Consider the following 27,962-nt stretch of genomic DNA (forward strand, 5'->3'; position numbering starts at 1 on the left):
AGGACAAGGTATGGGAGAAAGGGGCACTGAGCTTCCATGCCCTCTCTAAGTGTACCACCCTCCCAAAATTTTAACGTGTTAACCAACCCAGAAGCTCTTCAAACTCTGTTTGTTGTTCAGGGGTTATTTATGGAGGTTACATCATGTAGGCATGATTGATGATTAACTCAATCTCTAGTCCCTCTCTCCTTCCTGGAGGTTGGGGTGAAGAGGGTAGGGCCGAAAGTTCCAGGCTTTACTGATTATCAGGCTTGGTCTTTTTGGTGACCAGCCTCCATCCAAAAGCTATCCAGGGGCTCACCAAGAGTAGCCTCATTGACGGGCGCGGTGGCTCACGCCTGTAATCCAAGCACTTTGGGAGACTGAGGCGGGCGGATCACGAGGTCAGGAGATTGAGACCATTCTGGCTAACACAGTGAAACCCCATCTCTACTAAATATACAAAAAAAAAAAAAAAAAATTAGCCGGGTGTGGTGGCGGGCACCTGTAGTCCCAGCTACTCGGGAGGCTGAGGCAGGAGAATGGTGTGAACTCGAGAGGTGGAGCTTGCAGTGAGCCGAGATCACGCCACTGCACTCATGCCTGGGTGACAGAGCGAGACTCCGTCTCAAAAAAAAGAAAAAAAACAGTAGCCTCATTATAACTCCTATCACCCCTATTACTCAGGAAATTGCAGGGAATTTAGGAGCTCTGGGCAGGAACTAGACCAGATACTTTTCCATGATAATACAAAACCCTTAGCATAGCAATCATCATGATTTTAAATTCCTCGTCTGATTTGCAAACTCTCTGCCATCTCTGAGTCTTATTTCTAAGCTTGCTTTGTCTCTTCCAGTTGTGCTTGGCGTTGTCTGCCTTTCAGCATGCCTTGTAATTTGTTGTTAAAAGCTAGATATAACATATCAGGTCATGGGAGCTGAGATAAATGGCCCTTTAGGATAAGGTGTTATGTTTATCTGGCTAGAGTTAGGCTGTGTCAAATGTTTGCTGCAGTTGTAGGTGTCAGAGGTTTCAGTTTTATCTAGTGTCCTCATTTTTGTCTCCTCCATTGCCTTTGGGTTTTCCTAGAAATGCCTTCTTAAATGGAGTTGTAATCCACCATTTTTATACTACAGAGTCCTGTTGATGTGGTGGTAAGATACTGTGAAGGCAAAACATTCTACAATCTTATGATTAATTCCCAGAGTCTTCTTTAATGGGCCTGAGTCTCTGGGCTACGACCCTCAGAGAAGTTTCTTAGCTTTTGCTTTTTTCCTCCAGTCATGATAGACAGGAAGGCTAGAGGGGGCTGAGTTGTCTAACTGCCCTTCTGCTAGGTCAGTTTAGGCTCTGGTAATGTAATTCCCCTTGAAGACAGGTTTTTGTTACGGAACACTCTGGGCATATCTCAAAATGGTTACTTTTCCACTCCCACTGGCCAGTCAGGAATGTTTCTGTGTTCTTTACCATGAGAACTTGGTAGAGATTCTTGGAGTAAACCTTAAACAAGTGGGGGAGTATCCCACTAAGACTGAGTACCCAACAGTGTTTAACTCTCAAGCTAGTCCACACGCAACTCCAGCAATTAGTCAATTACAATTTAAGTTTTGCTCTGATTTCAGAGGCTTCTGGTCCCTGTAAACTGTGATTCTTTGCATTTGTCTGTCTGTCTCTCAGTTTTTGCAATTTGCCCTGTGACTCAATTCACTAATACTAAAACAAAAAGAGTTGTTAATCTTCAATTTGTTCAGCTTTTCTCTTGTTGTGAGGAGTGGAGTGACAACTTTCAAGCTCTTCACATCTTGGGATAGACTGCATTTGCTTTTGTTTTGTTTTTTGTTTGTCTGTTTATTTTGAGACGGAGTGCAGTGGAGCGATCCCCGCTCACTGCAAGCTCCGCCTCCTGGGTTCCCGCTATTTTCCTGCCTCAGCCTCGCGAGTAGCTGGGACTACAGGCGCCCGCCACCACACCCGGCTAATTTTGTTTTTTGTGTATTTTTAGTAGAGACAGGGTTTCACCGTGTTAGCCAGGACTGCATTTGTTTTTTAAAAATCTTTTTCCTAATGATATAAGTAAGGACATTTACTGTAGAATGTTTGGAAAGGAAACAAAATAAATATCATCTACTATCATCCAATCTGCAATAAGTCATAGTTAAGGTTTTGATATAGTTTTATTTTTAATATATATGTTTATATAAAAGAGTCCATGCGGCACATGGAAATAAGTATTGGATTTCCCCCATTTTCAGAGGCTGTATCTGTAAATTCTCTAAAACTGTGGCTGAAAATATTTTCAACGTTAAATGTCTTTTATAAGAAATAGGATCCTAGATGAGTTCCCTTCAGATCGTTTAGGGCTGGTGGGAATTCTGCCAAGGGTCACATGAAAGGCAGGACTGTGACATCCTCTTTATGATCACCCTTGTGCCTAGCCTTAAAGGAGTATCAGCAAATGTTGGTTGACTTCATAGATGAAAAGGCTCATTTTTCCCATCTACAAAAAGTATGAAACATCCTCCTTCTCCCTTTCCTAGGAGGCCAGAAAGCTGAGCGTGAGATTAAATACTCAGTTAAAATAATTTAGGTGGTTAGTGTATTTTTTTCCTTCTCCTCCAAAAACATATTAACATTTCCATTTTAGTAGCTATAATGTTTAGAATATACATACATTTTACTTGAAAGCTGCCACATAGTCTATTTTGGTTTGGGGTTTTTTTGTTTGTTTTTTCGTTGTTGTTGGTTTTTTTTTTTTTTTTTTTTTTTTGAGACAGAGTTTCGCTCTTGTCGCCCAGGCTGGAGTGCAATGGAGCAATCTCAACTCACTGCAACCTCCACCTCCCAGGTTCAAGCGATTCTCCTGCCTCAGGCTCCCAAGTAACGGGGATTACAGGCGCCTGCCACCACGCCCGGCTAATTTTTGTACTTTTAGTACAGATGGGGTTTCATCATGTTGGTCAGGCTGGATCTTGAACTCCTGACCTCAGATGGTCCATCTGCCTCGGCCTTCCACTGTGCTGAGATAACAGGTGTGAGCCACCGCGTCCGGCCTCATAGTCTATTTTAGAAGCTGACAGGCTGCAAATAACAGGTAGACAAATTAATGAAGAATATCCGTCTTTCTGCCTATCCCGAAACACGTTGATCAGTGGGGGGTCGAGGGAAGGGTAGGAGTATGCAGGAGAGACCCGCGGAGAAGAGGGGAGAATCTACAACGGATAATGTTGTAGATATTTACAACATTTACTCAATGGTAGGTATTTTTATCCTCGTTTTATTGGTTGGAGAATTATATCATGGAGGTTTATACAACTAACAAGTGGGGGAGCCAGGAGAGAACACATTCACTCTTTAGTTGATTCATTCATTCATTCAGTCAACACATTTTTGGGAGTCTTCAAAATGCCAGACACTATTCTATCCCCCGAGGACGCTTCAGTAAACAAAACAGCCCCGAATTCTTCCCCTATGGAGCTTTTTCGGCGAAGAGGGGATTGGTTAGGAGCTCACAATCGGCAGCAGATGCTTGTAAATAACCGGACTTTTTTGCATTCTCCTGCCGTGCCCCCGGCCCGGCCTCCGCCTCCGGCCCTGTTCCAGCCCCGCCCCCGGCTCAGGCCCCGCCCCCGACTTCGGCCCTGTCCCCGGCTCCGGCCCCGCCCACGACTCCCGCCCCGTCCCCGGCGCCGGCACGCCGCCTGCGCTCCCGGAGCGCTACTGGTAGGCCGGCGCTCGGCGCGCGCACTCACACTAAAGACGTTTCTTCCCGGCGGGGAGGAATCCCGCCGGCGAGCCGAACAGCTCCCCGAGCGCAGTCCGCGGACCGCCACCCGGCCAGGGCCGCTTTTGTCCCCCGCCCGCCGCCTCTGTCCGAGAGGCCGCCTGCGGGGCGCATCCCGACCGCGAGCGTCCGGTCCCAGAGTCGGGTGTGGCTGGGGCCCGAGGCTGGCATCTCTCGGGAGCCGCAAGGCGAGAGCTGCAAAGGTAACGCGGCATGGCGGGGACGCGGGAGCGGAGCGCGTGGCCAGCTGACTGGAGGGAAAACGCCGCCTCCCTGCAGCAGTTCCCGGAATCCCCTCCGGTTCCCTTTCGCTCTCCCCGACTCCTCCTCCTCCTCCCCTCCCTCCGCGTCCTGAGGAGGCGGCTCGTGCGCCCTTCCTGTCTCCCGGGGCCCCACCTGCGACCCCAGGATCCCTCCCGGGCCCTGCCCTGCGCCCTCCACGCGTCGCCCCTGCTGGGAGTTCGCTTTCGTTGCGCCCCTCCACGTCCCACCCCGCCCCACCAAGGATGCCCAGAACACCGGACACTTGCCACTGCAAGATGTGAGTCGTTGCTAAGTCTGAGGGTCACATTCCTCCAGGTCCACCCCGCCTTGCAAAACCGGCTCACCAGCCCACTGCTCAGGTTTGGGATCTCCAGCCCGCCCCCTTGAGGTCCCCTGGGATTAGCGCCCCTTCGACCTGCGTCGTGGTCACCGACGGCACCGGGGCTGGAGTGGCCTACACCCCTCCGCATCCGCTGCGTGGAGGCAGGAGGGGGAAGGGGCGAGGGGACGTGGCCGCGGAGACAGAAGGGTGTACCCTTCCCAGGGTCGGAGAGGGAAGATACTGGGAAGATATTCCGCGAATATGGAAAGGCGATCGGCACTTGTGTTTCAACCCTGAGCAAATCAATCTGTTACACACAGTAGCGAGTTGACTCCATCAGCCCGTTTATTTGGTTAGCGGTGGTTTTATTGACTCTGAGTATTCTCACCTCCTTTCTTTTAACATTTTTTTCCCTTGTTTTGTTTAGCGGGAAGTCTTAGAAACGAATATAGCATGTTTGGGTGTGGAGTTAGTGGTGGGAAGTGCCGGAGCTGGCTCAGGGAGACGTGGAGTTTCCCGTGTGTGCTAACTGGCCCAAGGGCTAAGTCCCACTCCTTGCCAAGGTTTCTCAGTATCCTGTCCACCGACCCCCAATCCACCTGTGCAGACTTGAGGGGGTGAGGGGATAGCAGAGACCCTATCAAAATCTACCCTAAGGAAAATATCCAATAAACTCCCCTAGCAATTAGGGCATAGCTGATAAGGCTTGATCTGTTTGTCTCAGAAAATGAGTTGAACTTGTCAGTTCTATTGTTCATAAAGTTGTTTTCCACAATTTTAGATAATCAAAAAACTACATGACTCATGTTTCTTAATATTTCCTCTAAAGTTTCTCATGTGTTTATTGAAAAGTTAAAGAAAATCTGATTTTGGTTCACATAATTTGACAATGGTGATTTGTTTAAAAGTCATTTCAAAAAGTATGAAAAGGATCATAACCCAAGAAGTACTATCTTAGAAGTGAAACATTTATTAAAATATCTATTCCATGGCTCACACTTGCACACTCAAAGCCACATTGGACTCATTTTTTCTGCTACCTTTATAAACCTTCAAACTGTTCAAGAGTCAATGGTATGTATCATCTTTGATTATCAATCATCATGTTTTGTTTTGTTTTGTTTTTGACAAAGTCTCGCTCTGTCGCCCAGGCTGGAGTGCAGTGACGCAATCTGGCTCAATGCAGCCTCCCTCTCCTGGGTTCAAGTAATTCTCCTGCCTCAGCCTCTTAAGTAGCAGAGATTACAGGCATGTGCTACTACGGCTGGCTTTTTGTATTCTTAGTAGAGATGGGATTTCCACTGTGTTACCCAGCCTGGTCTGGAACTTCTGACCTCAAATGATCCACCTGCTTAGGCCTCCCAAAATGCTAGTATTACAGACTCAATCATCATATTTTATCAAAGCTAAAACCCAGACTAAAATGCTGTTGCTTATAAGATGCACTTTCATTTTATGTAATGAAGTAAGAAAAAACACTGTCAATCTTGCTATGTCATGCCACCAGAATGAAAGCATTCTGATTTCAGAAATGCTCAAATGTGAAAAGAAAATGTGCATGTTATAATTTGTGAAATGTTAGTGAGTTAGAGCAGAGCTTGACGGCACTGGCCCTGAGGGTCCTTCTTCCTTTGGAAGAATGAAACTGGGGGGTATGCAATTCAGGGAAGAGTAAAGGAAAAACAAGTAGTTGGCAGAGGAGGTTGGTGGACTTAGAGGTACAGAAAAGAGAAAACAAGAGGGAAAAAGATAGGTATGTATGATGGGGAGGAGTTCAGAGCCACCGCCAATTTTCTCTGGCCCCAACAGGAAAACGAGTTACCCCACAAACCAGGGTTTTACCATCTGGTACATGGGGATATCCATCAACATTGTCATTGGTTTTCATTTATTTGTTTTTAATTCTCAAGTTTAAAAAAAAATTTAAAAGTCAAGTATGTCTCAACCACCAGAAACTATAGTGAGAATTCTCTGTAACAAGAAAGAAGAAAACTGATCCAGTCTTTGTTTTTTTTTTAAAAAAAAAAAGAAAGAAAGAAACTGAATCGCAACATACTTTGCTTTTTTCTTTTCTCGCAAAGGAGCAGTGGGCTGTTTCTGCTGGATGAAGGTGAGTGAGATGGGGGAAGGTTCACTGGGCACCAACTTTCCGAGCTAGAGAAATTGCCCAGGCTTTACAGAACAAGCTGGAATCAGGTGCAGTTGTAAAAAGGAAGTCAAGGTTTCACTCTGCCATATCAGTAGGAGGTGCTAAAGCCAAACTAGCACCAGCAAAGTGAACAGAAATGGTAAGGGGGAAAAAAAGGAAAGGAAAGAACAACATGGCTTGCAAGGCGTCTTACTAAAAACAAAGAATTATGCTTGGAACAGAAGAAATTCATTACCATTGCCTTACACCGTACAACAACTTGATAAAAATATAAATCCAGTAAAACAAACTCAAAGATGAGAAAATTGTAAATTGGAGATGAAAAGGAAGATTGCAGACCTAAAGGAAAATTGAAGACCATAAAAACATAGTGACAGAACAAATAAGTCAGGAGAAAGAACAGAAGAAATACTGCTGAAAATAAAAGTATTTTAATAGAAGAAAGCCCAGTAAGGAAGCCCAGTGAATTCAGCTGAAAAAGGGCAAAGATTAAGAAGAAAGAAGCAATTGTGAAAGACAAAATACAATAAAGAATTGGGACCACTGGAGTCCAAGACATAGAGAAGTCAACAAATGGGACAGAAAATTCAAATAAAAATAAGTCCGAAGAAAGCTTCTTGAAATGAAGAAAAAATGGTCTGTAGGCCAAAGGAACATGCCATGTTCCAGAAAATGTCATATGGAATACAGAAGCACTAAGATAAACTACTTAAATTCAAAGAGAAAGAATTATTTAGGAATCTGAGAAGAAAAAGTAAAGGAGGGAAAAACAAAATCAAGCTGGCCTTAGACTTCAGTGCAGCATTACATGCCAGATTATGATGATTATGAGGGAACAGTTCCAAGGGAAAGAAACTTTTCGGGGCGCGGGGGAGGGGCAGGTATTTTTTTCCAGAAGAACAAAGGGAATTCAGCACCCATGAACTGTTTTTGGAAAAACAAAACTTGCTGGGTAATAAAATCCAGGAAATAGCAAATTAAGAGATAAATCAAAATAAAGAACTTAAAAGTAGAGAATGGTAAAAAGACTCTTGATGAGTATTTATTCTATTTAAATATAGAATTAATACATCTGTAGAAATTATGGGTAGGATAGAATGGGATTATAAAGCTAGACAAAAATATACAGCCAAAAAAAAAGAAGTCGGGGAGGAAGATGGAAGGAAATATGAGAATACCAATATTCTCTTCTTTCAAAGAATGGAATAGTAAATATGGTATAAAATTAAAAGGTGCTATGTGAATATGTAATACTGTAACTTTTAATATCTTTCGTAAGTTTTATTTAAAACCTTAGAGGGATATTGTAGGAGATTATACTTTCTTATGGACAAAAAAATTTAAATTTTAGCAACTCCTTTGACTTTATTTTAGTCTTTCCCCAAGTAACATTAAACAGAAACACTGTGTGTGTGTGTGTGTGTGTGTGTGTGTGTGTGTATGCATAGAGAGTTTTGTGGATTATGTTCACCTAATGTTAATGATAGTAATCGTTTTTACAGAAGAAAAAAGATATTTGAAAAATAAACTAGAATCAAATATGCCAAGATGTTAACAATTGTTGATGCTGGATGATAGGAATAAGGATGAGTGTTACTTTCTTCTTTGTACTTTTTCATATTTTTCTAATTTCCAGAAAAAGATATGTAATTGTATTTGTCTAACATTTCTGAATCCAGTTCATTCATTATTCATTGCTTTCCTGGCAATATGCATCAGTCTGTGTCAGACAGAAGGAAAGACACAGACATGCTTTCTACCAGGAGACTATGAGGCAGCGAGTTCCCGGAGGGTTTTGTCCATCTAGGAGGAGTTGAAATTCAAAGAATCACTTCACCCAATCCATCCATTTGATCTGGGTCTTGAAAATTGGCAGGGTTTGTCTGGTCTCAAGGTAAATGGCAGGTAGAGCTTTTCTTTCAGAATGGAGAAGGCCGGAGTGTCACAGGGTGAACCTGTGACAAAATTGGGGTTCAGCCTGGGAAACCACATAGGTTGTTGGCTTCGCACAAGAAGGAATTCAAGAGCAAGCTGACAGAATAAAGTGAAAGCAAATTTATTAAGAAAGTCAAGGAATAAAAGTGTGACTACTCCATAGGCAGAGCAGCAGCATGGGCTGCTCCACTGAGTATACTTATGGTTATTTCTTGATCATATGCTAAACAAGCGATGAATTATTCATAAGTTGTCTGTGAAAGGAGTGGGAGTTCCTGGAACTGAGGGTTCCTGACTTTTTTCGACTATATAGAGTAACTTCTGGATGTTGCCATGGCATTTGCAAACTGTGGTGGCACTGGTGGGAGTTTCCTTTAGCATGCTAATATATTATAATTAGCATATAATAAGCAGCGAGGTCACTTTTGTCACCATCTTGGTGTGGCGGGCTTTGGCCAACTTCTTTACTGCATCCTGTCTTATCAGTGAGGTCTTTGTGACCTCCTATTTTATCCTGTAACTAAGAATGCCTAACCCCCTGGGAATGCAGCCCAGCAGGTCTCAGCCTCATTTTACCCAGGAGCTACTCAAGATGGAGTCACTGTGGTTCCAACACCTCTGACAAGAGCAGGGCATGACCTGTCACCTGGAGCTCAACAGGGCAGTAACTCCAGGAAAAACTGGAAAGGCTGATAGCCTTGACTTTAACCTAAGGAGCTTAGTGCATCGTCAGGCCACAGTGAGCTACAGACTGAGTGGACTACATAATTCGCAGGGCCCACCCAGAGCCAAATAAAAATGCAGGAGAAAGTACCACTAAAGGTACTAAAATATAAAGACTTTTCTTCCACAGTAATTTTTTTTGTTTGCTATTTAATATCATTCTAATTTTTAAAAATAGGCTGGGCGCGGTGGCTCACGCCTGTGATCCCAGCACTTTGGAAGGCCAAGACGGGTGGATCACAAGGTCAGGAGATTGAGACCACCCTGGCTAGCATGGTGAAACCCCATCTCTACTAAAAATACAAAAAATTAGCCGAGTGTGGTGGCGGGTGCCTGTAGTCCCAGCTACTCAGGAGGCTGAGGCAGGAGAATGGCGTGAACCTGGGAGGCGGAGCTTGCAGTGAGCCAAGATCGCGCCACTGCACTCCAACATGGGGGACAGAGTGAGACTCCGTCTCAAAAAAAATAAAATAAAAATAAAAACTTGAATTATTAGCATGAATATTGCAGTTCTTTATATTATGCAAAACCAGATTTAAATAAGAACGTTTAATTCATATACGGAATTATGAATTATACCAAGTTATACCATTAGGACTTTACAGCACATCTTGGGAGGTTCCCTCAAACTAGCCAGAAGGAGCAAACTGAAGCCAGACAGGAAGATTGCAAAGAGGAAGAGAGGGTCTCCACCAGGCACAGAGCCACCCAAAGGATCCCTCCCTCAGGCACAGGGATACCGAGGGAGCTGGAGCAGATTCGCACAGGTCCCTGGGTCCCCTCTGCCCTGGTGACTCTAGGATGCGTGTACTTGCACCTGACTTCTAGGCATCCCCCTCCTGCTAGCTTCCCCTCGATCCAGCCTGGGGCAGGCTCTGGGGAAGTCAAGTCTTGCATCTCCCTTTCCCAAGCACCTACCATCCTAACCCACAGTGTAGTGGCCTCGTCCAAGGGTCTTTACATCTCTGCCTCAGACATGCTAGGTACCTGGGTCAAGAGTGACCCAGAGACTCATCCCTGCCAGACCCAACCTCCAGCCAGCTGCCCTCTGACTCCAGTCCATGGGGCGAGGCTGGAGTGCTGGCCCTGACCTCTCCAGCATCTGCACCAGGAGAGCTTCAGTGGAATGTGGTCCCAGTTGACGCCCCATGCCAACAGCAGCAGCAGTTGTTAGACATAGAGAGAGAAGCCAGGCAGGGCCTGGGGTTCCTCTGCTGGGAGCCTAACCTGCAGGAGATGGGGAAGAATCCAAGTGTGAGCTGGGGCTCCTAGCACAAAACACACATTGAAAGATAAAATGGTTAAGAATTTCGGGACAGCCACAGGAGAGCCTTAAGCCCAGTGTAGGATCCTTCTAGCTGCAGGGCCCAGAGGGACTGAGACTAGCCATGCTTTAGGAAGACTCATCTATTTGTAGTCAGCAGGAGTTTTAAGGCGCTCCATTAATAATTTAGGCAGGATACCAAGATGGGATATTATATTTTCCAAGCAAGAAGAATCTAGTAATCAGGCATGTGGTTCCAAGTGAAGTATGGGTCACCAGAAAGCAAGGGAGAAAGCCATCCCCTGGCCCAGAGGGGGAGAATGGGACTTCTAAGTGTGTGTGTGTATGTGTATGTGTGTGTGTGTGTGTGTGTGTGTGTGTGTGTGTTTTCTCGGCTGCTGAAGAGACTGAGTGTTCCTGCAGATATATAACAAAGATGAAGATGTGCCACCATTGGAGACAAACAGAGGGACCAGAGGCCACATGTCAGAGGTCAGGTTAGGTGTACAAGTATAAAGGAGCTGCCCTGCATGGGCACAGTGGCTCACACCTGTAATCCAAGCACTTTGGGGGACTGAGGCCGGAGGATCACTTGAGCCCAAGAGTTCAAGACCAGCCTGGACAACATAGCAAAACCGCATCTCTAAAAAAAAAATACAAAAATTATCCAGGTATAGTGGCACATCCCTGTAGTCCCAGCTACTTGGGAGGCCAAGGTGGGAGAATCACTTGAGCCCAGGAGGCAGAGGTTGCGGTGAGCTGAGATTATACCACTGCACTCCAGCCTGGGTGACAGAGTGAGGCCCTGTCTCAAAAAGTAAAATGAAGAAGTTGCCCTTCTACAGTCTGGGTGTGGTGGTATCTAGGGGAATGTTCACAACTAGGCAACCCCTCTGCTGTGGAGTGATTATGGGAGATGACATCACATCAAGATGTCTCAGCAGATGTTTCTCAATGGTTACAGTATTATGGGATTAGTTCCAGGCAGTCACGCTTGGATATCTCATGGGTGATGGAGTCTGTAGCAAGGCTGGAAATTTTGACTTCGAATCACTTGGATTTCTCTAAGAGAATACCCCAGGTTGGACCTGCTACTGTGGCAACAGAGAAGACTTAAAAATTACATTGTTTTTAGCTTGAACTTGGTCTTGTGAAGTCCTAATTAGGGAAGAGGAGTCAGTCTGGGGGTCTAGGGGAAAGCAAAGAGATAAAGCAGATAAGCTATAGGTCTACCTTGCTTCATGGTCTAGTACATACAAACAGAAAGAAGAAGCAGAGAAGCTATAGGTCTACCTTTCTTTATGGCCCAAGACTTATGACCCTCCTGCACACATAACTCACAGTCTTCCTGCTTACCATCAAATGCTTCAACTTATCATCTAACATCTTGGCTGACAGAGGAATGCAAGTTAGCTCCCAGCTACCTTGGCATTGTCAGTCCTCCACGTAGCACTCTTCAGCCCAAATTGCATTTTATAAAATCCCCAAAAGGCCTTTGTCTCCTGGCAATCACCTCCTCTCTTACTGACCTGCATTGCTCCCTTGCAATGTATTTTCCTGCTTTCTCTAATAAATCTGCCTTTCTTGACCTAAACTGTCATGGTAAATTCTTCTTATGCCTGTGTCACCAGCCACAGACAGTCTACACAAGCCATGACAAGTCTGCGATTTCATGGTCTTTTTTTATTTTGATGATATTTCCCCAGTGTTTGGGGGACAGAAGAATGCCCACAATCTACAGGTCTTAGTCATGTGGTGGGGACAAAATATCCGAGAGAGAGATGGAACAAGATCTACTGGGGCTCCTTAAAATTCTTCTTGAAGAATTCCTTTCTCACCTGCGAGTAGGGAAGACTTTCTGATTATGACTCCAAATATAGAAGCTAAGAAAGAAAATATCTTTAAATCTGAAAACGTAAAACTCAAAAACTTCTGGGTGGTTTTTTTTTTGGGAGGGGGTGTTTTTTTTAAAACAGCACAAGCAACTCAAAGGGCAAGTGACAGACTGGGGAGAGAAGAAAATGATGTGACTCATATCACAGTTTCCCTTCTACTTTAAAAAAAAGCTCCTGCAAACCAGTAAGAAAATAGCAACAGCTCAATGGAAACATTGCCAAAGTCACGAACAGTTAATGAGAAGGAAATACAAATCGCTTTTAAACCTATGAAAAAATAAAGATGTTTGATCACACTCAGAGTAAGAGAAATACAAATTAATGTGAAAGACAATTTTTTGTTTATGAATTTGAGAAAAATCCAAGAACTTGATGATACACCTGTAAGAAGAGATGGTAGGGAAACCAAAATTCTCACACGTTACAGGTGGTTATATAAATTTGTACAGCCCCGAGGGTGGCTGGAGTGACAGTTTCTATCCAAATTACAGATGCCCAGTTTCATTGCCAGGTCTCTTCTGTCTGCTTCTTCAGACCCACCTTCCCCTCTCCCCACTCTTTAGTTGGCCCAGGATCCTGTCTGGTAAGGATACAAACCCAGGCCCCTTGCCCTATGGCTTCTGGTTGTGTTCAGCCGATGGGGAGCCCCAAATGAGAGAAGTGAGGGACACAGTGAGGGATATTTATCCCTCAGCCTCCTGCCTGCACTGCCCTCTTGGTCTGGCTGTGTCTAGTGGTCTCATGTCATAGCTGCTCATACAGGAGTTTCTCCTTACAAACTGCAGTGTTGGCTCTTTCTCTTCCCCTTCCTGCCCAGAGTGATTTATAGCCATCAATGTTGTGAGCTACAGATTCTCAACTCTCTCTTCTGCAGGCCCAGAGTGGTCACAGCCCTCAATGTTGTGAGCTACAGGTTCTATACCCTCCCTTCTGCAGGCCCAGAATGGTTATAGCCCTCAATGTTGTGAGCTGCAGGTTCTGTACTCTCCCTCCTGGGGCCCAGAGTGGGCACAGCCCTCAACGTTGTGAGCTGCAGGTTCTCTACTCTCCCTCCTAGGGCGCAGAGTAGTCACAGCCCTCAATGTTGTGAGCCACAGGTTCTCAACTTTCCCTTCTGCAGGCCCAGAGTGGTCACAGCCCTCAATGTTATGAGCTGCAGGTTCTATATTCTCTCTTCTGCAGGCCCAGAGTGGTCACAGCCCTCAATGTTGTGAGCTGCAGGTTCTATATTCTCCCTTCTGCAGGCCCAGAGTGGTCACAGCCCTCAATGTTGTGAGCTACAGGTTCTATACCCTCCCTTCTGCAGGCCCAGAGTGGTCACAGCCCTCCATGTTGTGAGCTACAGGTTCTCGACTCTCCCTTCTGCAAGTCCAGAGTGGGCACATCCCTCAATGTTGTGAGCTACAGCCCTTAATGTTGTGAACTACAGATTCTGGACTCTGCCTTCTGGACCCCAGAGTGGTCACAGGCCTCAATGTTGTGAGCTGCAGGTTCTATACTCTCCCTTCTGGTTTGCCTACAGCCTGCTCACACATTTGTAAATACAGTCCTGCACCCCCTAATGATGTCTTGGGCAAAGATGGACTCTTTATATGACAGTGGCCCCATAAGATTATACCATATTTCTACTGTACCTTTTTTGTGTCTAAATATGTTCAGATACACAAATGCCACTGTGTTGCAACTGCCTGCAGTATTCAGCACAGTACCACGCTGGACAGATTTATAGCCTAGGAACAATAGGCTATACTATATAACCTAGATGTGTAGTTGGCTACGCTATCTAGGTTTGTCTAAGTATACTCTATGATATTCACACAATGAAATAGCCTAACAATGAATTTCTCAGAACATAGCACTGTTCACAGTTGCAAAGATACGGAATCAACCTAAGTGTTCATCAACAAATGATTGCATAAAGAAAATATGGCTAGGTGTGGTGCTCACATCTGTAATCCCGGCACTTTGGGAGGCCAAGGCAAGAATCCAGGAGTTTGAGATCAGCCTGGGCAATATAGTGAGACCCCGTCTCTAAAAAAAAAATTTTTTTTTAATTAGCCGGTGTGTGGTGACACATGCCTGTAGTCCCAGCTACGTAGGGGTACAGGTGGGAGGATTGCTTGAGCCTGGGAGGTTGAGGCTGCAGTGAGCCATGATTGCACCACTGCACTCCAGGCTAGGCAACACAGCAAGACCCCGTCTCAAAAAAAAAAAAAATTACATATATATATACACACACAGTATATTCAGCCATAAAAAAGAATGAAATTATGTTTTTTGCAGCAACATGGGTGGAACTGAAGGCCATTATCTTAAGAGAAACAACTCAGAAACAGTCAATACCACCTGTTCTTATAAGCGGGGGCTGTTAATAAATAATGTGCACACATTGACGTACAATGTGGAATAATAGTCATTACTGCCTGAGAAGGCAGTGATGGGAGTGTAGGGAGTTAAGGAATGAGAAATTACTTAATGGGTATAATGTATACTATTCAGGTGATGGGTATAATAAAAGCCCAAATTTCACCACTATGCAATATATCTATCTAACAAAACTGCACTTGTACCCTTTAAATGTATTTTTTTAAAGTGTCTATCCTAATTTGAATGAGCTGTTTCCTGCCAGAACGCCAACTGATACGTCATTTGTCTAACAGTTCTACTTCTGGAAATTTTCCCACACTTAAACTGGCACATGTGCAAAATGAAAGAGATTTCCTTGCAGAAGAGACTGGAAATAATTCAAATGTCTACAGTAGGGGTACTAATTATATAAATAATGGTGTGTCTATAGAGTAGAACCCTATCCAGCTATTTTAAAAAACAAGGATAGAAAGATCTTCCAAATATATTTTTAAGTGAAAAAAGCAGGGTGGAACAGGGACTATACATGCTATCTCTTGTCTAAAAGATGGGGAAATTAGAAATATGCGTTTGTTTTTGCTTATGTGTGGAGACACTCTGAAGGATTCACAAAAGAAAAAAAAGTAGTTTTCTAAAGGGAGTAAGACTTTTCACTATTTTTTTTTTTTTGTATGCTTAAAATTGTTGAACCCAATGACTGTTGCCTGTTCAAAAGTTAAATTTAAAATTCCTCCCTGACTAGGTGGGGGATTGGGCCCAGAAGTTGAGACCAGGCTCACTTGAATAAATGGGGTAAATGATCCAGTTCCCGGAGCCAGGAATTTTACTATTCCTTACAGGTCTCTCCTTGTCTTGTTTTTGCTCCCATTTTTATATTTGCAATTTAATTAGACACTTCAGAATTTTGATCACCTAATGTTGATTTCAGATGTAAAAGTCAAGAGAAGACTCTAAAAATAGCAAAGATGCTTTTGAGCCAGAATGCCTTCATCTTCAGACCGCTTAATTTGTTTCTCATGGGTGAGTGCTGCTTTTTATCTTAGCTCTTATAGAAGCAAGCTGTGATGCCATCCTCATGGAGAGCCCTGGCAGGAAGTAGCAAACTAATTTCCCTGACTAGAGAACCCAGTTCCAGCCTGCCTAGCGTCAGGAGTTAAGTGGAAAGCAGATAGGAAACCTACACTAGTGGTTTAGATTCAGTGTAATTTCCTGTCCTGTTGTTAATTTTCAGAAAACAAATGAGTGACTTAAGGCAATAATAATTGGGACTATGCTCGCCTATAATTTGAAGAGTAATTTCTCCTAACACCCTTTCTTCCTCCCCAATCTTTGATAAATGTCTTTTAACTCTAAAGTTGATTAATTAGTAGCATGCTTATTCATATTCTGAGAATGTTTCTAGGATGGACAATTGCTTCTGAGGACACTCCCTCAGCCAGCCCAAGTACTTAAACAAAAACAAGGAAATTATTTTGGTGTTAAAGATCTCGTGTGTGGCCGGGTGCGGTGGCTTACGCCTGTAATCCCTGCACTTTGGGACGCCGAGGCAGGTGGATCACGAGGTCAGGAGATCAAGACCATCCTGGCTAACATGGTGAGCCGAGATGGCGCCACTGCACTCCAGTCTGGACAACAGAGCGAGACTTTGTCTCAAAAAAAAAAAAAAGTTCGTGTGTGTGTGTGTGTGTGTGTGTGTGTGTGTTTGTGTGTGTTTTGAGACATAGTTTCACTCTGTTGCCCAGACTGGAGTACAGGGCGTGATCTCAGCTCACTGCAGCCTCCACCTCCTGAGTTCAAGCAATTCTCCTGCCTGGGCCTCCCAAGTAGCTGGGATTACAGGCACCCACCACCATGCCCAGCTAATTTTTGTATTTTTAGTAGAGACAAGGTTTCACCATGTTGGCCATGCTGGTCTCAAACTCCTGACCTCAAGTGATCCACCCGCCTTGGCCTCCCAAAATGCTGGGGTTACAGTCGTGAGCCACTGCGTCCAGCCTTTTTTTTTTTTTTTTTTTTTTTGAGACAGGGTCTCTCTCTGTCACCCAGGCTGGAATGCAGTGAGCGATCTCAGCTCCCTGCAGCCTCCGCCTCCTGGGTTCAAGCAATTCTCCTGCCTTAGCCTCCCAAGTAGTTGGGACTACAGGTGTGCACCCCCACACCCAGCTAATTTTTTGTATTTTTAGTAGAGACAGGGTTTTGCCGTGTTGGCCAGGCTGGTCTCGAATCCTGACCTTGTGTGATCCACCCACCTTGGCCTCCCAAAGTGCTGGGATTACAGGCATGAGCCACGGCACCTGGCCCCAAATATATTTTTAAGTGGAAAAAGCAGGGCAGAACAGGGACCGTACATACTGTTGTTAGTGTCAGCTCCCAAATGGATCTTATCTCAGCTCAGGTCACAGTCCTTGCACCATGTGCTGCTGGCACCAATGTAGAATAAAAACCATCTATGTGGGTATTTTTTTAGTACAAGAAAAGTCTCAATCTGATACCAATAAATGTGTGTTAAAGAATTCCAGACTTAGAGTAATCATTGCAAGTTGAGCCCAGATAAAACTCTTGCCTCTCTAATGTGTTTTCTTCCTTCTAGTGTGTATCAGCCTCGTGTTTGGTATTTCACATGATTTGCCTGGTAAGAGATGTTTTTTGGCTTCACTAAATTTTGTATAAGAGTGAAAGTGTTGGGGCAGCCTTTCAGAGGTATAAAATGTGGGATATTTGATTTCTGATTGTACATCTGTTACCAATTTTATTGGGATTCTTTCTCTGTAAAAGGAGCTAAAATGAGCTAACTCTGGTTTTTTGAGAGATACAAAACTAATCTAAGAAATGAACACTAGAGATCATTTTTAAACTTCTTTAAAGAATATTCAAACTCTTAATAATCTCACTAATAGAAGAACGAGGAGACACAGACTGTGCCAAACGAAAGATGGCCCAGAAATACTTGCTCTTTAATTTACATTCTCCCACCCTGATGGTTCCAGACAAAGGACGATAATCTTTTTTAACTAAACTTCTTGCTACATATATAAATCTGTCCACAAAACTTCATTAAGCATTAAATATGTGTCCAACCTTGTGCTAAGCGTTGGTTGGGGTTGAAGAGTTGGCAATCGAGAAACAAAGGCCTGGGTCCTAACCACAGGAAACTTAGATGATCTTTAACAATTTAACCATATAAGGCAAAATTTGGCAAGTGTGGCTTTAATGTTTTATTTATCACTGCCACTTCCCACCTGCATGACATTGTATAATTCAACTCAGTGTCACAGTCTGTAAAATGAGTCTCTTCTTAGTGCCTACTTCAGCATTGTTACGGGGCTTAAATGCTTACAAAGGGCCAGTCTGGGCTCATGTTATACTCCCCTGCTCTCTGTGATCCAGGGAATAAGTATGCTGGGGAATCCAGAGGAATGAAAATTTGCAGTGGGCTGAGCTACTTAAGGAGGACTTCATGGAGGAGCTGGAAGCTGAGTTGAGAGAGCGACTGGGGGAGGGAGAATGGGTAGGGGAGAATGAAAGGAAGTGCACCACGTGGGCTGGGATGGCCTGGGTTATTTTGGTCCAGTGAACCATGGAGGGACAGTCCAAGGGCATTGGAGAAGCCCTTCTGTCCAAACTCTGCTTACACAGTGCACAGTTCCTGTTTCCTACACTTGCCTGCCCTGACAATATGTTGTTCGTGAATTAACTTATTAGTTCATTTCCCATGTCCTGTAGACTTCCTGTTTTCAAGACCCAGGGCTCTCTGGAGGTGTTATCTGCCAGAGATGTGGGTTCTAGATCCCAAGAAATGACTGAACAGTGACCAGAATACAACTGTGGGTTCCAAATTTCAATGCCTTTTTTCCCTTCTTCTCTTTAGATTACACAAGTGAATCTTGCACTTTTAAGATATCATTGCGAAATTTCCGGTCCATCTTATCATGGGAATTAAAAAACCACTCCATTGTGGCAACTCACTATAAGTTGCTGTATACAATCATGAGGTTGGTTTGATATTTCATTTTCTCTTGGTAAACATATTATTGTTCTGTTATATGGGGAGTGGAAGAAGAGATGATCTTTTCTCTCTCTCTGCCTCTCCCTCTCTCTTTTCCTGTCTACCTCTCCTTCTCTCTGCGTTTCTTATTCAGAGCCTTAAAAGGCCAAAGGCAAAACACCATCACACATCCATTTTTAATTAAATTGAATACTTTAATAATCCACATTTATTTTGACAAAGCTTGTATGTGTCATCAAATTCAATTTCTACAGCTCAGAACCTCACATACAAAATAATTCTTGTGTATGGGTTAGGCAATGATTTCTCTATTTCAGTCAGTCTGAATGTTTAAAAGTCCCGTTATCTGAGGACAGGAATCCAAAGGTCTTTTGACCAGGTTGATGGTTTATGTTCACTTTTCTTTACTCTGTTGGGACACCAGAAACTGCCTGGCCTAGTCTGGGACAGGCCTGGGTGCAAAGTCTGGTTTGGTCACTAACCAGCTTGACACTTGGCACAGAGTTCAGCCCCTAAGCGAATGCCTCTGCTGAGAGGTTGCTGCAAGGATTCATGACATAATGGATGGAGTCCTGTTTGTCTTTCTTCTTCCCACGCCTACCAATCTTAGAAGTCATTGCTTTGATCTAGCAACCCCTTGGAGTGTCCTTTTGTTGGTTATTTATTTGGCCTAGAGCTGCTGCCGCTCCTGCTTACTGACTAAGCCAGTGGAAGACCTCTTGTGAGTTTCTGTTTGGTGCCTGCTAAAGTCTTAAAAGTTTTTCTCTGCATTGAGTGGTCACATGTATCATCCAACTAACTGAAGCTTGGTAGATGAGATGTCTGCGCTGTCCCTGAAATAGACCAGGTCTGACTTAGGACTGGATCATCTAGTCTTAGCCAGAGAGGGAGGGGGTCTCAGGGAAGGCATTCATGATTGTCCCATAGAGGGAGGGAGATCTGAGGCCTCCACCATGAGGGCCCAAGTTTCATTCATTCATTTACTCATCCGGCAAATTTTACTGAGCACCTGCTACCTGCCAGGGGGTCCAACTGTGAACCAAAGTCCTTGCCCTCCTGGAGCAGACATTATGTAAATGGAGACATGAGTAAACAAAGGTATAGTGTGACAGGTGTGAGTAAATGCTACAATCAAGAAGAGAGAGAGGGATTGAAAGTGCAGGGGTGGGGAGGGTATAAGATGTTCCATTTTCAATAAGATGGTTGGGAAGATCACTTAGTACAGTGATATTTGAGCAGAGCCCTAAAGGAGACAATGAAGTAAGGCACCCGAAAATAGACTCATTACGTCAATGCTCACACTTTCCTTTTTCCATTTTTTTCTTTCCAAAGTAAACCAGAAGATTTGAAGATAGTTAAGAACTGTGCAAATACCACAAGATCATTTTGTGACCTCACAGATGAGTGGAGAAGCACACACGAGGCCTATGTCACCAGCCTAGAAGGATTCAGCGGGAACACAACCTTGTTCAATTGCTCACACAATTTCTGGCTGGACATAGACAGTGAGTTTATCTCTGTTTCTCCACTTTGTCCCCATCATCAAGATCATTATCATTTGCTATTCTGTGAAATAGGAGGTCTGCAAAGGTGTTTTAGACCTGGGGCTGGGCTCACCTCTTGGCCCTGCCACTTCCTAGCTCTGTATCCGTGGACTGCTTTGCCTCTCTGAGCCTTGGTTTTTTTAATCTGAAAAGTGGAATGATAACTTGTACTTTGCAGATTCGCCCAGTGCCTGTATAAGGCAGTAGGAGCTGCTGTTTTTCGGTTTCATGGCCTGACAGGAAGTGTGGAGCCAGGTTCAGGTGGGCTGGATCTAGCTCTCCCACCTCTTTGGCCCAGTATTTTCTTTCTTTCCTTCTTTCCTTCTTTTCTTTTCTTTTCTTTTCTTTCCTTTCTTTCTTTTCTTTCTTTCTTTCTTTCTTTCCTTCTTTCTTTCTTTCTTTCTCTCTCTCTCTCTCTCTCTCTCTCTCTTTCTCTCCGTCTGTCTTTCTTTTTTTGTTTTTTTGAGATGGAGTCTCACTCTGTCACCTAGGCTAGAGTGCAATGGTGCGATCTCGGCTCACTGCAACCTCCACCTTCCGGGTTCAAGCGATTCTCCCACCTCAGCCTCCAGAGTAGCTGGGATTACAAGCACACACCCTCACGCTTGGCTCATTTTTTTGTACTTTTAGTAGAAATGTTTCACCATGTTGGCCAGGCTGGTCTCGAACTCCTGACCGCAAGTGATCTGCCTGCCTCAGCCTCCCAAGGTGCTGAGATTACAAGCATGAGCCACCACACCTGACCCCAGTGTTTTCTTGATACAGCAACTCCACCCCCACGTTATAACCCAATAGTTCTTTTGTGTGTGAACACCCAAGTGTTCATGCACCTAGGACCCAAAGCTCAGAGGAGAAGACTAGAACCGAAGAACAGGTCTACCCCTTCTTTCTTTCCCTATGACTCAAGTCAGCTCCCTAAGGCACTGTGTTAACAGCTCCAGCTCTGTTACTTTTTCAGTTTCCCACTTTATAACGAGTTTCCCAGAGAACCATTTGGTCTCAGCTTCCTGTTGTAGGCTAGGCAGGTGTGCACGTGCTCATACATGCTTAGCAAAGTAGTAAGGATGACTACTACTTTGTTGCCACTGTGGCAAACAATTCAGATATGACATTTGCTAGATTTGTGTGCATGTTGATGTATGTGTATAAACAGACATCTGTGTGTACACACAGAAAAGAAAGAAAATCAGAATTTGTAGTTCATGGTATTTGGGTTGTTAAAGAATGCGTATTAAAGTAACAATGAGATATGTTTCATGACTCAAATGATAAATATGAAAAATACGTAAATATCCAGGCTTAGAGAATGCATATTAAAGTAACAGTGAGATATGTTTCATGACTCAAATGATAAATATGAAAAATACATAAATATCCAGGCTTAGAGGGAATACAAAGAGCTTGCTTTGGCATGGTCCATCTGAAGTAATTGACAGCATGTATTAAAAACCTTAACATGTGCTTACTCTAATCCAGAATTCTTTAGTAACTTGTCCCAAAGAAATTATTAAGGCCGGGCACAGTGGCTCACACCTGTAATCCCAGCACTTTGGGAGGCCGAGAGCAGTGGATCACTTGAGCGCAGGAGTTCAAGACCAGCCCGAGCAACATGGCAAAACCCTATCTCTACATTAAAAAAGAAAGAAAGAAAAAAAGAGAGACAGAGAGAGAGAGAGAAAGAAAGAGAAAGATAGAAATTATGAAGGACAAATGCAAAAATGTAGTTCCAAGAATATCCCATGATACATTAAGTCTTTAATAAAAATCAGAGACAATTTAAATGTTCAAAACAGTGAATCAGTTAAATCGTGATACAGTCACTTAGTGGAATAGCATTAGCAATGAAAAATTATGATGTAAATCAGGTCTTGGCAGATTTTCTATACAGGGCCAGAGAAGAACCACTTTAGACTTTGTGGGCCACGTATGGTCTCAGTCACATATTCCTGTCTGTTTTTGTTTTCTGAACAGTGTCTTTTGAACCACCAGAGTTTGAGATTGTTGGTTTTACCAACCACATTAATGTGATCGTGAAATTTCCATCTATTGTTGAGGAAGAATTACAGTTTGATTTATCACTTGTCATTGAAGAGCAGTCAGAGGGGATTGTTAAGAAGGTAAGTGGCTTCTCCTGTTAGGATCAAAACAGTTCTGAGTGGGTAGTCAATGCACTTGACTGTCTGTTTTGAAAGGAAATTTGCAGTTGAACAATTAAAGCTGAAAGGTCAGGCTTCTGTGTGGTCTGACCTTAGGGAAGAAGTCACTATAGTTCATTCACTATATTGATCTAAACCTGCAGCACAGTCTTCTTTAAAAGAATAAACCACAGCTGGGCGTGGTGGCTCACGCCTATAATCCCAGCACTTTGGGAGGCCCAGGTGGGCAGATCACCTAAGGTCGGGAGTTTGAGACCAGCCTGGCCAATATGGTGACACCCAATCTGTACTAAAAATACAAACATTAGCCGGGTCTGGTGGCAAACACCTGTAATCCCAGCTACTCCAGAGTCTGAGGCAGGATAATCGCTTGAACCTGGGAGGCAGAGGTTGCAGTGAGCCGAGATTGCACCATTGCGTTCCAGCCTGGGCAACAGAGCGAGACTCCGTCTCAAAAAAAAAAAAAGAATAAGCCACATGTACAACATAAAGGAACACACAGGAGAGAGGGTGTGGGAGGGAGATGCAGAGTACAGCCAAATTTCAGTGAGCCCTGGAGAGATTTCTTTGAAAAGGAGGGTTTAGCTGAGCCACCTGTGAAAAGCATCTGTCGCTGCCTGGCCGTCACACACAGTAAGGAAGTGGCTCTTCTGGCAGTTCTGTCCTCTCATAATTTCTGCGAAGGACCTGACTGTCAGTAACCTTAGGGTAATCTGGTATCAGACAGACCTGGATCTTCAATTTTTGTTGTCCCTGTCCCTCCAAATGCTGGAATAAGTGGAAATGGTCAAATTGCTCTCACTGGTCTAGCAGCAGCTTATGTCTGTAGAGCCCTTTGCCAAGTATAAAACCTTTGCAAGTAAGACCAACCTGAGAGATAATCAGGGTAGATGCATTTCAGGCAGAGGGCACAGGAAGTTCAAAGGTTCTGAGGCTGGAGTGAGCCCGGTGTGTTTCAGCAGCAGCAGGGAGAGGTGGCTGAACTGGAGTGACCAAGCAGGAGGTGAGGGGGAGGTGAGGTCAGAGGGTAAATGTGGCTGGACCTGGTAGGAGTTTGTGGGTCTGGGTCTTCTGAGTGTGATGGAAGCCCCTGGAACCCAAGGCTTAACAGGGCATCCTGGCTGGGCTGTTAAAAATAGACCATAGGGGCAAAGATGGGAGTTAGGAGACCAGTTAAGACACAATCAGGGTGGCAGTCACTTAATAGGCAGTAACAAATTATATGATTATTATCATGTTTCTTTTAATATCAACATGGATTATAATCAATACTCTAGGAAAAGGAGCAAAAATGGGGGGAAAATAAGTTTATGTGGCCTAAGGACTATGTGAAGTGTCATTAAATCTCCTGTTTCAATCATGTCTCATTTGTGTTCACCCCATAAGCAACTAACTCTATGTTTTAGATTATGATTCCTAAAATAAGAGACTGATGCATATTAGGATACTGACTACTCTGTAAGAGGAAAAACTGTAGTTAATAGACACCTTCTTCATAAAGAAAATTAGCCTTTAAATTAAATCAAGAAAAAAAAAGCTACTAGTATAATCCAAGCAACAGATGGTGGTGGCTTGGACCTTGATAGTAGAGGGGTAATGAGTAGTGAGAAGCCATCAAATTCTGCATATATTTTGGAGTTTTGTTTGCTTGTTTGTTTTTGAGACAGAGTTTCACTCTTGTTGCCCAGGCTGGACTGCAATGGCACGATCTCGGCTCACTGTAACCTCCGCCTCCCAGGTTCAAGCAATTCTCCTGCCTCAGCCTCCCTAGTAGCTGGGATTACAGGCACCCACCACCACACCCAGCTAATTTTTTGTATTTTTAGTAGAGACAGGGTTTCACTGTGTTGGCCAGGCTGGTCTCTAACTCCTGACCTCAGGCAGTCCACCCACCTGAGCCTCCCAAAGTGTTGGGATTACAGGTGTGAGCCACCATGCCCAGCTCATAATTCTGCATATATTTTGCACACGGAGCAAGACGAACTTCCCCATTAACTATGGAAGATGATGAATGAAGCAGGTGAGGGTTAGATAGGGTTAGAGGGTTTGGGACATGTTAAATTCCAGGTGCCCGTAAGGGATCTAGGAGGAGACGTGGGGAAGGAGCTGGATGTGCCAGTCTGGAGTCCAGGGGAGAACCCCCAGCTAGAAAGAGAGCCTGGGAGCCACTGGCTTCTTGGTGCATGTTGAATGCCCTGAAACCAGATGAGATCACCTGGAATAGACACTCAGAAGAGAAGGCGTCCAAGGACATAACCCCGGGAACATTCCAAAATTTGGAGATCTGGCACATGAGGAAGAAACAGCAAAATCGACTGAAAAAGAGCAACCGGCATGGAGAGAAGCAGGTGAGAGTGGTGTCCCGGTAGCTGAGAGAAGAACGTTCCAGAAGGAGAAAGTGGTTTACTGAGTCCAGTGCTGCAAATGGGACAATGGAAGAGGACTGACTATTGGATTTAGCAACATTGTGTCCTTGATAAAAGTAGTTTTAATAGAGTCAAGGTCAAAGAGCTGGTTGGAGTAGATTCAAGAAAGAGCAGGAGGAGAAAAATTGGAGACAGTGAAGAGAACTCATTTTTCTAAGGAGTTTTTCCAAACAGGGAAGGAGGCTGTGTGGTGGTCACTGGAGGGGAAGCTTTTAGTTTGTTGGGTCGTAAGTTTGTTTACTAACTCCTCCTCCCAAACAGAAATTTACAGAAAAACATTATTACTGAAGGCTGTATGTGAGCTGCTAGGAATCCTCATTTATTAAACTGCTAGTAAGAATGTATTTAAAAAACTGTAAAACATGATACAAAAGTTATTATTCATGAAAGAGCCTTCATACCATCTTTTAAATTCTGAAGTGGAACGCAACTACAGGAAAGAAGAGGCCAGGTGTTTAAAGGGGGATGGCTGGGCGCGGTGGCTCACGCCTGTAATCCCAGCACTTTGGGAGGCCAAAGCAGGCAGATCGCTTGAGGTCAGGAGTTCAAGACCAGCCTGACCAACGTGGTGAAACCCCATCTCTACTAAAAAATACAAAAAACTAGCCGGGCGTGGTGGTGGGCACCTGTCGTCCCAGCTACTCCAGAGGCTGAGGCAGGAGAATGGCATAAACCTGAGAGGTGGAGCTTGCAGTGAGCTGAGATCCAGCCACTGCACTCCAGACAGAGTGAGACTGTGTCTCAAAAAAAAAAAAAAAAAAATTAGCCAGGCATGGTGGCAGGCGCCTATAATCCCAGCTACTCAGGAGGCTGAGGCAAGAGAATCTCTTGAACCCAGGAGTTGGAGGTTGCAGTGAGCCAAGATCGTGCCACTGCACTCCAGCCTGGGCAATAGAGTGAGACCCCCATCTATCTATCTATCTATCTATCTATCTATCTATCTATCTATCTCTATCTATCTATCTATCTATCTATCTATCTATCTATCTATCGATAAAGGGAGAAGATGAGAAACTAGACGTCAGTTTTGTCACAGACAAGCTCTGTGACCTTGGAGAAGTTACTTAGCCACACTGAGCTACAGTTTTCTCATCCGTTGAATGGAGAGAATGCCTATTTTGCAGACTGTTTTGAAAGTCAAAAGAGTTAATGTTATGAAGGCACTTTCTCAAGTGTAAAGTAGACACACGCTGTCCATGAGAGAAGATAATCATGTAAAAATGATGTCACAGAGACTTTTATTCCTCTTTGAAGACTTTTATCTCTTTTGTAAAATGAAGTTGCTAGACTAGATTTCATGGGTGTAAAATATGTGTGTGTGCGGGTGTATATAAGTGCATGTAGGTGTAGTTTTCTGATAGCTTACGTGCTCCAGGTGACTTATAAATCCTTTTTCTTACCAAGCCTGTGATAAATCTAACCCTGTTTGAGATTTGAAGACAAATCCCAAAAGAGATTCTTAAGTCCTGCCTCTAAATGAAACTCTCAGAGTCTTACTGATATTTTGCTTATTTTTACAGCATAAACCCACAATAAAAGGAAACATGAGTGGAAATTTCACCTATATCATTGACAAGTTAATTCCAAACACAAACTACTGTGTATCTGTTTATTTCGAGCATAACGATGAGCAGGCAGTCATAAAGTCTCCCTTAAAATGCACCCTCCTTCCACCTGGCCAGGAATCAGGTATGTTCATTTTTTTAAATTCGTGTTTTGAGTATTCATGCTTTTACTCTGAGGGCAAGCCTATTTAAAGAAAATAATCGGAAATTCGTGGAGCACTAAAGGTCTTTCTTCCAATAATGGCACCTCCCAGAGGTATTTTCTGTTGATTCGTGTGTACAATCTGGTAGCGTCACTTTTATGTTGTCATACCAAAAGACAACCAGATACTACTCGATGAGATCAGAAGTCTTGAAATGGAAATGCTTTTATTTCAGGGAGTCAGGATTAAATTCAGCGCCGTGTGCCCTTAGTGTGGCCGTTGCTGAAGCCAAATGCCAGAAGAGGTGGAGCTGCTTGAGACAGTGGCATACAGTGGCATTAAGGGGTGAAAAGGTGGAAGCAGCGAGGTTGGGTGCAGTTCATAGATGTGATCTGGCATCAGCTGTAGCTCATAGATGAAAGGGACCCTTGCCAGGGTGTGCGAGAAAATCACTAATGAAGGCTGAACACCTTTCTGTTACACAGACATCAGAACAGTAAACAGTGTGATCCCAAACCTTCCTCCCCTTGGGAGTGAGAACAATCAAATCTCGGAACTCCCTGCTGATTGTTTTCTCAGGAAGTAGCCAAGTCTCCACCTATTTTACCAAAAGTGAGAAGCTATGCAAGTCTTCCTCAAAGAAGCCCTTCTAAATGTCCCAACCCCAGTGTTAGGGGAAAGGGATCCCAATCCAGACCCCAAAAGAGGGTTCTTGGATCTTGCACAAGAAAGAATTCAGGGCGAGTCCATAAAGTGAAAGCAAGTTTATTAGGAAAGTAAAGGAATAAAGAATGGCTACTCCGTAGACAGAGCAGCCCCAAGGGCTGCTGGTTGCCCATGTTTATGATTATTTCTTGATGATATGCTAAACAAGGGGTAGATTATTCATGCCTCTCCCTTTTAGACCATGTAGGGTAACTTCCTGACATTGCCGTGGCATTTGTAAACTCATGGTGCTGGTGAGAGTGTAGCAGTGAGGACAACCATCTTGGTTTTGGTGGGTTCTGGCCGGCTTTACTGCAGTCTGTTTTATCAGCAAGGTCTTTATGACCTGTATCTTGTGCCCACCTCCTATCTCATCCTGTAAGTTACAATGCCTTAACTGTCTGGGAATGCAGCCCAATGGGTCCCAGCCTCATTTTACCCAGCTTCGATTCAAGATGGAGTTGCTCTGGCTCAAATGCCTCTGACACCAATGGAAGTATCTTTAATGTTCTGATTTACCAGAATAAAAATAAGGTAGGATCTATAAAGAAATTACTTTAGTTGTAAACCAAAATAAAATTCTAAGCCCTCCAACCAACTGAATGGACCCCTCCTCTTGGACAAGGGCCAAATACAGTAAAGTAAATGAAACACCAGTTCAGGTCATGATGGGAATGAGTGGTCCAGACATGCCTCACTGTACCTTCCTACCTTTGGAATTCAGGCACAGCTGGCCAG

The 27,962-nt window shown here is 44.0% G+C and overlaps 1 protein-coding gene across 5 annotated transcripts in view; it reads left to right on the forward strand.

Annotated features, from left to right (window-relative positions):
• The first annotated feature begins 3,675 nt into the window (after positions 1-3,675).
• LOC105472707 (interferon alpha and beta receptor subunit 2) overlaps positions 3,676-27,962 on the forward strand; it is a 36,117-nt gene continuing 11,830 nt past the window's right edge. The window contains exons 1-7 of one of the 5 annotated variants that reach the window (XM_011726215.3): positions 3,676-3,963; positions 15,608-15,699; positions 17,270-17,311; positions 18,548-18,671; positions 20,018-20,190; positions 22,201-22,346; positions 26,332-26,500. In XM_011726215.3, coding sequence (XP_011724517.2) covers positions 15,645-15,699; positions 17,270-17,311; positions 18,548-18,671; positions 20,018-20,190; positions 22,201-22,346; positions 26,332-26,500 — 709 coding nt within the window. In that variant the 5' untranslated portion in view covers positions 3,676-3,963; positions 15,608-15,644. Of the gene's footprint in view, positions 3,964-3,983; positions 4,302-15,607; positions 15,700-17,269; positions 17,312-18,547; positions 18,672-20,017; positions 20,191-22,200; positions 22,347-26,331; positions 26,501-27,962 lie in introns of those variants that run through there. The other 4 variants (XM_011726214.3, XM_011726216.3, XM_011726219.3 and 1 more) reach the window with 4 other exon arrangements.

This window comes from Macaca nemestrina, chromosome 4, assembly GCF_043159975.1.
Source record: "Macaca nemestrina isolate mMacNem1 chromosome 4, mMacNem.hap1, whole genome shotgun sequence".
Taxonomy (NCBI): domain Eukaryota; kingdom Metazoa; phylum Chordata; class Mammalia; order Primates; family Cercopithecidae; genus Macaca; species Macaca nemestrina.